We start from the raw sequence: 11,465 nt of genomic DNA, 5'->3' as shown, positions 1-11,465 counted from the left end.
GAGTTTCTAGAGAAATCTATTAAGATTGCCATTTTTGACTTAATATTGACCTTAAGACATACAGTCTATTGCATAATGTGGCAACTTGCCATGGTAATACTGTTACAGATTATAAGTAGTTTCCATATGTTTGAATGTCCATGTGTTTGAATGTGTTTGTTCATGAATGAATGGACAACATTCAAACTACAGTATAGAAAAGCAATGAAGACCAGGTTGATTTTTATTTAGATTTTATATGATAGATTGAAGTCAACACATAACTTTGCAGTAGCATGAAAGCTGTTCGCATATTGATGGGGGAATAGATCAACAAAATTAAGGCCGTATGTGCTGGGGGGTTAACTATTGATTTCTCTGTCTCTTTGAACCAAAGTTTCAATAATAAACAAAACAACCCCAGCAAAAGGGGCAGATGTTCACAAAGGACAGCGGCACGCGACAGTCCTCGTACTGAAGAATGCAAACCCCTCCTTGATGAGTCTCACACATTCACACACACGGGTAACCAACCCGACTTCATCAAGACATATATAACGGCTCAAATACACCATACCATCTAAAGTAACCAGCTTGCAAAGTTTCAAAGTATTTAAAAAAAAATACTGTGTAGATTGGATGCAGCTGATTTGTTTCATCTCCGTTTTTCTTCTTGCTTATTTCTTTTCCATCGTGTGTGCGCCACCCGAGCCACGCGACACATCCTTTGTTATTTTAATCAGCGCAAGTCATTGCTGCGTCATGTTGGGCAACATATAGGCCTACCTCTAAACAAAAACAAACAAACAAGTGTGTATTGTTCTTAAAACAAAATAAATATTAAATTTAAATGCATATGCATACACAGTCAATCAGTGCATCACTGTTGCACGCGCAGAATCAGTCAGGGTCATTGGTAACATGAAATCAACTTTCATGCCATCCGGACGATCATGTTCTGTAGCTTTGCGCTCTACTTGGTTTGACAGATCTGTACCGATTCTCAGACCCTCTCGCACAGGCCGTTACTGCGGTCGTTATTGTAAAGGCTTAAACTGCTGCTGTTCCCACGGCCACTCCAGCATCCCATACCATATGGTCCAGTGCCATTCATGTGCTGCTTCTTGAGCATGCTTCCAGTCTAATTTGGAGGAAGCCTGCGTGTGCGCACTGTCCACATCGAGGCAGTGGAGACATGCAGCGGTGATGTGAAAAAACGCCATTTGGTTGGGAGCAGATGGTTGGCTTGGGGGCTGTCCGCGTCTTCAGAGAGAATCCCCGAGGGCTCCCCTTGTATTCAGAATCAATGAAAATTAAAGCGCAAAGAAAAGATGAAGAGTCAGACCTCGAGTCCCGGCTTTGTTCGTCGCAACTACTGGTGGGCAGGAGTTAAAGTACAACAGCCCCCTATAGAAACACTTAAGTTAAACAGTCTCCCCATAGTCCACCTTCAGAAAGAAGGAGGAATGCGAGAAAGGAGCTTTCTGCTTGATTTAACCAGGACAGAATCGCGTGGCATAAATTATGCCTGAAAAGAATAAGCGAAGTGGCCATAAATCTCAGAGTTTTCACGATGCTTTTCATTTACGCTTTGCTGCAGTAATCAGGAAATGTGTGCGATGTCAGTGTAAAGAATTGTTGGGGAAAGTGTGATGATAGCTGGGTGACATGCTTCCACTCTTATTTATGGCCAACAATTCAGTAACTATCATGGTGTATGGAGGCATTGAGCGAATCCCACAGTGTGTTGCAATGACACCTGTCGCCCGATGGTATCTTCGAAGTCCATGCTTTTGTTCGAAAACTGCATTATAATTAAAACAAAGTTGAAATGTTTCATTATTTTTGCAACCATACATAAAATGCCGAAACTAAGTTGAATCCAAAACGGTGGGCAAAACTGTGCGCATCTGAGAAGTGCATGCGCATGCCGTTGCTCCGCGCCACAAACGCACATATTGTTGCATTCCTCTAAAACGGTAATTAACGCACTAATGAAGACCACCCTCACGCATACACAAACAACGCGCATCTCATGCGTGAGACAGAGCGGAAAAAGTGAGACCTCGGTTAAATTAACAATATGGACGATTAAAAGCGCGCATCGGAAAGAGCACAGCGTAACTTCCTCGTCAAATTAAACGAGAAATAATTGAAAAAACACAAAAACAACAGAAGCTGGTAGGTACTTTTGTTGGAGATGACATGTAGGGGTGCTCTTTCTCCCCGCTACATTGTGAGGGGAGCAGGTGCTGTCTGAATTACCATACAGCTGAGAGCACACACACACACACACACACACACACACACACACACACACACACACACACACAGAGAGAGAGAGAGAGAGAGAGAGAGAGAGAGAGAGAGACTTATTCTTCCCTCACACAATAACAAAGTGCCTTAATGACAGCCACGCGAACGACACACACCAGTATACTTTACAATCCTGATCAGAGATGGAAACTCTGGAAGTATAGAGTCACCAAAACTTTGAGCATTGAAATGATGTGGTAAAAAGTGACGAGACAAGGACAGAAATCTAAAGAATGTTCAGAAGGATGCTGTAAATGTTCACTTTACATGGCCTAATTATGGGAGGCGCCAACACATTCACTCCGACTTAATTCAACTTATTCTGCATTTAAAAGTGTGGAAGCCACAATTTTTTCAAACGACGAAGTTGAATAAGGGGTCAATAACGTCATGCTCATCGTTTTGTCCAGATCAATTAAATTATTATTAGGCTATTTTAAATACATTAAAAACACATTCTATATATATATATATATATATATATAAACGTTAAAATAAAAATAAAAAACACACACAAACACACATGAACACACCTCTTTTGAAAAACATGTTTTCAGTTACTGAGTTCAAAGTCATGTGGTGTGACCGTCTGGAAACAGTAAAAGAAATAAAAGTCTAAAAGGTGAATAATCAAACTAATATTTGTATATTGCATCTAAAAAAAATTGTCCAACACATTAAAGTCATGTGGTGTAACCAACATGTAGATCTTCATGTGACAAAAATAAGAATAAAATAATAACAAATTTAATAGAAAACACACAATGGAACACACTTTAGACTCCTTTGAATATGTATTATCAGCCACAACGTTAAAACCACCTGCCTAATTTTTTTGTAGGTCCCCCTTGTGCAGCCAAAACAGTGCCAAACCCCATCTCAGTAAAGCATTCTGAGATTATATTCTTCTCAACACAATTGTACAGAGCGGTTATCTGAGTTACTGTAGACTTTGTCAGTTCAAACCATTCTGGACATTCTCTGTTGACCTCTCTCATCAACAAGCATGTTTGTCCACATAACTGCCCCTCACTGGATGTTTTTTGTTTTTGGCATCATTCTGGGTAAATTTGTTAAAAAAATCCCAGTAGATCAGCAGCTACAGGAATACACAAACCAGCCCATCTGGCACAAATATATCATTTATATGTGTGTGTGTGTGTGTGTATGTGTGTTTATTTTATATTGTAAATAAATACAAAGCCCTGTCTATTTTACCCCAGAAATCATTTTGAAAATTTTACATGCTTTAAAAACGAATTATCAAATTCATGGCAATTGTTTTAAGTTTAAGTCATGATGCTAACTGCATTTCATTGGCTCTATACTTGTATTTTGCACAATGACAATAAAGTTGAATCTAATCTAATGTTGTGGTAAAGCAGACCTGTTGTTCCCAAACATGCAGAACACCAGCTGAACAGATTTTGCCCCATGATAAGGAATGAGCTTTGCTAGCAATGTGTGATGTAATTTGCAGTTTAATGTCAGAGTGGGATGTACAGGATTCTCAAGCACGCTTATTTTCCTGTATGTAAATTAGAGTTTTTTTCTCCTATCCCACTCTCTCCTTTTTAGCAGTGGCTAAGAGTTGCACATTTTACAGCTCACTGACCATTTGCCGATTTTTTTTTTTTTCTTTGGGGGTTGGGTGTGGTGTAGACTGAAAAGTGTCCCTTTGTGACAACTAGAGTCAGATTGGGGAGTAGCTCATTTGCATCTCATTACCCTAGCAGGCGCAGTCTGTATATAACCCGCAGCGAGAGGACTGGGACATTAAACACGCACAGTCAGCTAGTCTCTCACATGGATACAAGAGTACCGGAGGAAAGTTTGGAACAGTAGTTTTGGATCATCTCCACGCCAAGTCCATACACGGAGAATAAGCAGTACACGCGTAGACAACCCCGTGTCTGGTTTTTCTGCATTTTTTAAACAAACCACAAGTGGACTGCAAACTTTTGACAACTTGGAGTATTCGTCTTCTGAGGGAATTTCCTGTTCATCACCCTTTTGCGCGACGGGGTTCCCTCTTTTTATTTGTATTTGGGATTTATTGCCTTGAACATATCCAAGGGGGACTTTGATTTGCTTGCATGCGCAGATAAAGTGAATACAAGAGAGCATCAGAAAGAGCTCCCAGTGAGTGGAGAACTTCGAGTCTCAATGATTTATTGGCCCGTGGACGCATAACAACACAGTAGGCCTACAGATCCTCTCCACCATGGGACGTCTTATGATAGCTGCTTTCCTCTGTATCATGATAAGCCAGGTAATGAAAGTCTGTATGTGGTTGATGATGCTCTCACATGCCTATAGCAGTTAAGTAGCCAATTAGATGGACAGGAGGAGGTTCATGATGGCAACTTTTAGTCATTACTTATAGTCATTTCCATTCCTTTTCAGGGGTTTTGTTCTGGCGTTTTCGAGTTAAAGCTGCAGGAGTTTCTTAACAAGAAGGGGGTGGCAGGCAACGCAAACTGCTGCAAAGGATCTGCGTCTGCGTCAGAGATTCAGCAATGTGAATGCAAAACCTTTTTTAGGATTTGCCTTAAACATTACCAAGCCAATGTATCTCCGGATCCTCCATGCACATACGGTGGCACAGTCACTCCGGTGCTCGGATCAAACTCATTCCAAATTCCCGAGACCCCTCCAGACAGTTCTTTCACCAATCCTATTCAGTTCTCATTCGGATTCACATGGCCGGTGAGTACTTGGTTTCTTCCATGTTCTTCTCTGGGTTTAACTTGTTTTATAGTGTGTTTAGCATACTTCAAAAATTAGTGCATAATGAGTCAAGAAGGAATTCTGTACTAGGACATAGGTGTTTAGACGGTTTAACACTTGTTGGTGGGTGGGAAAAGTCGCATCCCCTGGGTTGGCTAATTATCAGCTCAGTGTGAAGTTCCTAAACCTTTCATTTTACTGCAATAAGTAAGTGTGAAATCCGAGAAATGAGGCTTGAATCCCCAATGTGATCACCTCTTGTCACTCACATCTTCCGTTATATGTAAAACAGAGGGAAACCTACATGTGGAGGAATGGGTCTAATCAATTACTTTATATATATATACATATATATTATTATTTTTTTAACATACTCTTCTTTGATGTTTCAGGGCACCTTTTCGCTTATTATTGAAGCTCTGCACACCGAATCCAACGACGATCTGTCAACAGGTAAGTAATGCATACGTTTAATGTAAATATAGAGCATTCATTCTTGACATCCTTATGCAAATAATAAATAAATAGATAATGCAAAAATTCCTATAAACTTTCATAGAAAACCCAGACAGACTCATCAGTCGTATGACCACCCAGAGGCATTTGACAGTGGGTGAGGAATGGTACCAGGATCTACAGGTTGGTGAGAGGACAGAGCTGAAGTACTCGTACAGATTCGTCTGTGATGAGCATTACTACGGCGAGGGCTGCTCGGTCTTCTGCCGTTCCCGCGACGACACCTTTGGCCACTTTACCTGTGGAGAGCGCGGAGAAATCATCTGCAATCCCGGATGGAAAGGACAGTACTGCACAGAACGTAAGTACACACGATATTGGTAATATTTTTTGGTGAAACAGCGTTGTATTTTGTGTGTGGAAGTTGTTTAAGTGGGTACATTGCTGTATTTCGTGAGGAAAAACAACAACAAACTCCGTCACTACAGTCGCAACAGGCGTTTTGTGTGATTCAAATGAGTAACGTTGACCAAATAATGGCACGCGTGCCATAGATTAAATCAAACGCCTGATTGGTTACTTGGCAGAGCGCTGGACACTGATTGGCTCAGTGCACTGAGGTATTGTTGAAAGGGGGCAGCTGCAGAGTGAACGTATACAATAGAGCAGCTGTCCTGCACTGGCACCATGTACACCAGCTGTCCACCTTTATCTGCGCAGACTCTGGGAGTTATGAGGAGGAGGGGGGGTTGGATGAACAGAGTGAAAAAGGGGACTTCTGTCCCACAGTTAGGGGAGAAGGGAGCTTTTGTTTGGGAAGCTTTATATAGTGTAACTGTGTTAACCAGAGTATCCTTCCAATGGTAGTGAGGAGAGCATTTTTGTTGTTGCCCACAGAGTAAGGGTGAGCAGCTTGGGAAGAATTGGCATCAGATTCTTCTGATGGGGAACTGTTATTAATCAATATATATTTCTCTTTATAGCAAACTGTCTTCCGGGATGTGATGAGGACCATGGATTTTGTGAGAAACCTGGTGAATGCAAGTAAGTGTGATGGAGATTTTCAGTTCTTGCATTTTTAACACTCATCACTATGGAGGTCAATAACATACTAACTGGTCCTCTGTCATGTTTTTAGATGCAGAGTGGGTTTTAGTGGAAAGTACTGCGATGACTGCATTCGTTATCCTGGTTGCTTGCATGGCACCTGCCAACAGCCATGGCAATGCAACTGCCAAGAGGGTTGGGGAGGCCTCTTCTGTAACCAAGGTGAGGATTATAGTAGATGGACATTGTCTTTGAAAAACCTACATTTTATTGAACATGTCCTAGGCATTTTGTCTTATTTGCACAAAATTTAGTATGTATTATCTAGATATGCTAATGACGAAAAGTTTTCAAAAGAATTTTGATTTGTTAAGTCATTTGGAAGATACAAGCCAATATGTTTTTGTGTGTGACCCAGAATGTCTAATTGGTCTTGCTCTTGTGACCACAATATTCAAACATTAACAAAACTTGGTACACATGGACAACAGAACATTCAGAGGTCACATGCCAAATTAAATAAATTATGATTCTTAGGGGCACTATAACCTAAGACAATTAAACTTATGCAACTGTGATCAAAGTTTTTTTTGACATCTTCTTTACATGGGATTGGACCCAATAATTGTCACTTGCAGCTATATTTATTGTCATGATAGATCAAGATATAAATGGTGAAGTTGTTGATTTAGAGTTGTTCATTGGCAAATTAGACTAACCTGCATTCATGTTGTCTTGCAGATCTCAATTACTGCACACATCACAAACCCTGTCAGAATGGGGCCACTTGCACCAACACTGGCCAGGGAAGCTACACCTGCTCATGCAGACCTGGCTTCACTGGTGCCAGCTGTGAAATCGAGGTCAATGAATGTTCTGGAAGCCCGTGCAGAAATGGAGGAAGCTGCTCTGTAAGTATTCATTGGCCTACTTGATGGCTTTTTAAAACAATCAGTTGTGTTCAATACAAACCTCTTCTCAACCATTTATTTGATTTTGCAGGATCTTGAAAACACATACAGCTGTACATGTCCCCCTGGTTTCTATGGAAGAAACTGTGAGCTGAGCGCCATGACTTGTGCTGATGGCCCCTGCTTCAATGGTGGACGCTGTGCTGACAACCCTGATGGAGGATACTTTTGTCAGTGTCCGATAGGCTACGCCGGCTTCAACTGTGAAAAGAAGATTGATCACTGTAGCTCCAATCCATGCTCGAATGGTAAGTTGAATGCTCCCATTATAAAGGCAGATCTGAAATCCAATTACAAATGATGGACATTTCTAATGTCTTTCATTTGAACTCTTTTCCAGGTGCTCAGTGTCTCGATCTTGTGGACTCCTATCTTTGTCAGTGTTCAGAAGGTTTTAGCGGAATGCGTTGCGAAGACAACATTGATGACTGTGCTGCCTATCCCTGCCAGAATGGTGGCACGTGCCAGGATGGACTCCATGACTACACCTGCACCTGCTCGCCTGGATACACTGGTAAGAACTGCAGCTCTCCGGTCAACAAGTGCATCCACAACCCTTGCCACAATGGAGCCACTTGCCACGAAAGGGACAACCGTTATGTGTGCGCTTGCATTCCGGGATATGGCGGTCGTAACTGTCAGTACTTGCTGCCAGATAACCCTCAGGGTCAAGCTGTTGTAGAGGGACCCAACAGGTACGATGAGGACAATGGTGCCTTTCCTTGGATGGCAGTTTGTGCTGGGATTATTTTGGTGCTTTTAGTCCTGATCAGTGGTGCTGTCTTGATCGTCTACATACGTCTTAAGGTGCAGCAAAGGAGCCATCAAGTTGACAGCCATAATGAAATTGAGACAATGAACAACTTGACCAACAACTGCAGCCGAGACAAGGACTTGTCTGTGAGCATCATCGGAACCACTCAAGTGAAGAACATCAACAAGAAAGTGGACTTTCAGAGCGATGCAACAGGTGGAGAAAAAAATGGATTCAAATCTCGTTACTCGCTAGTGGATTACAGTTTTGTTCATGAGTTAAAGCAGGAGGATTCGGTAAAAGAGGACTCAGAGAAGCGCGAAACGACAAAATCTGAGGCTCTCTATCCAGATTCGGACAAGAAGCACAGAAATCATTTAAAAAGGTAAATGTCGTCACATGAGGATTTTCGACAAGGGTCAGTGATGATGAGGTGTTTTTATGCAGTACTAAATTTCTGTTCTTTTCTCTTCCAGTGATTCTTCAGAGACGAAATGCACAGAATCTTTGTGCAAAGACACAAAGTACCAGTCAGTCTTTGTTATATCAGAGCAAAAGGATGAATGTATTATTGCAACCGAGGTCAGTAGAGAAACCAGTACTTGATGTCTTGACATGTTGGTCTGCAAATCTAGTTTTCCGAAAGCTAACTTTGCGGCATTTCTCTCTTTACAGGTGTAACGCCACAACTGAGCTGTAGCTCATCTTGTTCTACAGGAGGTTTTACTCCAGTAATGCTGCTCAAACCAGAGGGAAGGTTCCCTTCATGTGACTGCTGCTGTGAAACTTATGTTGATGGTGACATTCAGAATGAGCTGGTTCTCAACTGAAGTAAACACAGTGACTGCAGGAAAGGAAGTTGGGCCATACTGGCTCGGACTCTCAAAGTTTGTTTCCCAGGAATGTGCCATATGGACTTGTTGCACTTCCTGTAGGGACGGTTTTACCTCATTGCACTATGATGGGTTGTATTTTTAATGTATTAACACACAATTTAAATGAATACTGTGTATGCATATGCACTGACCGCAGTGTGTATCTGGAAGTTCTCTGATCCATTCTAGATCAGGAGAGGAAAAACACTGCCATCAAATATGTTTGTAACTGATTTGCTTTTTTCAAAGGTTGTATTACTTTTATTTAAATGCTTATTTGTGATCGATGTGTTTGTGACTTTGATGTAATTTAATATCTGTTTCATTTTGCAGATTTGTCTATTGTAAATAAGGCACTTCGGGTCGATGTGACTGTGTTCGGATGTAAATGTATTTAAACATGCTGTCAGAATGTACAGGAATTGTTTTATGACTGATGTTCATGAAGAAAATCAACGTAATATTTTTCCAAATAAATCCTGTATGATAAAATATGAGTTGGGGCAGATAGTTCTGAATTAATGAACCGTTTGTTCACTCTGTTGGCCAGTTTCTGCTCTGTGCATAATTAAAAAATGCTGTGTTTACTAAGAAACTGGAGGAAATAATGCTAACAATATGTCAAGGTCTCCAGATCATTTTGCACAATCAATCTGCATCTTGTGGCCTGGCACAAATGTGTGTGTATTGTTGCATGCAGTCTTGATCTGATGAAATGGTCAACTGTTTCCTTTTTGTACCTCACTCTATGTGAGACAAAGACACACCCGGTAATCGCAAATTACAGCCTTCATCTTGATGGCAGGATATTTTGGGGATGAAAGAGCACTCTGACAAAAACATGAGAAACCACTTTTGGTAAACGGTTTGGTCAAAGTTTCTAACTTTTTATGTTTAAGATGCAGCCATGCTCATTAAGTGACTAAAACAGTGCAATGGGAGATTAGTGCAAAAGGAACACTCCCATAGGATCTTAATAAGAATTCAATATGCAACGTGGAAGCCAAATCAAAGTATTTAAGGGTAACAATAGGCTCACCAGAAGTAAAGATTGTATCTTGTTTTCAACCATGTTCGGTTCACGATATTAAAAAAAAAAAAAAAAAAAAAAGCTTTCGTAATTTGTCTCATTTCAAAACGACAAAAAAGGTTTGCTTGTGTTATCATTCACAGAATATTCTCATTATCTCAGAATCTCTTAGAATGAACAGGGTCAAGGTGAAAATGTGAAAAACGTTAAATATGAGTTTAAAGTTCACTTAGGTGCCGAACTAAGACTAAATGGGACTATGAAGTCATTCTAATGGTGATATCAACTTTACACATTTGTAACTTTGTCAGCTTACAATGTCAGGCACACTGTGGAATTATATCCAAGATCCATAATGGTAGACAATGGTATTCAAGTCCAACACATTGTCTTTATAAAATCATGTAATTATAGGAAGTAATTCATTATCCTTACTACAGGGCTCTCTGGAATACTTGATTGATGTTTGTTGCATCACTCCAAGGTCTCTCTCTCTCTCCCTCTCTCTCTTTTTTTTAACAAAATCAAATCAAACAACCATCAAATCCATTTATCTATTTGGTTTGCAGCCATGTAATAAGTGGGATAATGTACAGTTGGCCAGGGATTATTGCTAAATAAACTCAGTGATACAAGACCCCTTCACTTTGCATTAGGATCCTGATTATTTATATTATGTTATGATGGGCTGATATTATCTCCCATTATCGAATATTTCCATTAGACCAATTACTGCAAACTTTATAAGTTTCAAACATCAGCTCTGTAAATAGAGCTGTCTTGTTGTGAGGGCAGTGAGGATACAGTGAAATGTATTTGCTGGTATTAACCAACTGTTGGACTGTTGCTTTCACATACCACGCTAAGCTTTTAACTGAACTTTTTTCACTCGCACAATAGGATTTCGCTGAGTTGGAAAATATCAGGAGACAGCAGCTCTTTTGTTTCTTCATTCAGTGTGGGCCTGTCGCACTGCTCAGTAGCCGGTGGCAGATATCTTCTATTTGATCTTCTTTCAGGTATGTGTTTTGAACAACGTGTTTGGTTTTGGATGAATCTTATTATATATATTATATATAGTTCTATTTTTAAATAAAATAGATTTGCTCGTGATTATCACTCACAGAATATTCTTAATGCTCTGAGCATAAGGCTCAGGTTCAAAAGGTTTAAATGGTATTAAAGGTTTTGATGACAAGTTCACTTCTGTGCTCAACTATGCTAACAAATGATGTAGGCTCCAGTGGAAACCGTTTTCATGGTTGCTATATTGTTCACAACAGTATAGTTCTATATTTTGTTGCAAT

General features: G+C 40.4%; 1 protein-coding gene across 1 annotated transcript; it reads left to right on the top strand.

Annotated features, from left to right (window-relative positions):
- The first annotated feature begins 4,090 nt into the window (after positions 1-4,090).
- Positions 4,091-10,206, top strand: LOC127617917 (delta-like protein D). Its single transcript, XM_052090085.1, has 11 exons — positions 4,091-4,567; positions 4,702-5,004; positions 5,418-5,478; positions 5,585-5,842; positions 6,465-6,525; positions 6,620-6,750; positions 7,270-7,439; positions 7,531-7,747; positions 7,840-8,638; positions 8,730-8,835; positions 8,929-10,206. Exons 1-11 carry the CDS (start codon positions 4,520-4,522, stop codon positions 8,932-8,934), a joined length of 2,160 nt encoding a protein of 719 aa, XP_051946045.1. The 5' UTR covers positions 4,091-4,519; the 3' UTR covers positions 8,935-10,206.
- Positions 10,207-11,465: the final 1,259 nt, after the last annotated feature.

The sequence above is a fragment of the Xyrauchen texanus genome, chromosome 24 (assembly GCF_025860055.1).
Source record: "Xyrauchen texanus isolate HMW12.3.18 chromosome 24, RBS_HiC_50CHRs, whole genome shotgun sequence".
Classification (NCBI taxonomy): Eukaryota; Metazoa; Chordata; class Actinopteri; order Cypriniformes; family Catostomidae; genus Xyrauchen; species Xyrauchen texanus.
This window is presented reverse-complemented; position numbering and strand designations above follow the sequence as displayed.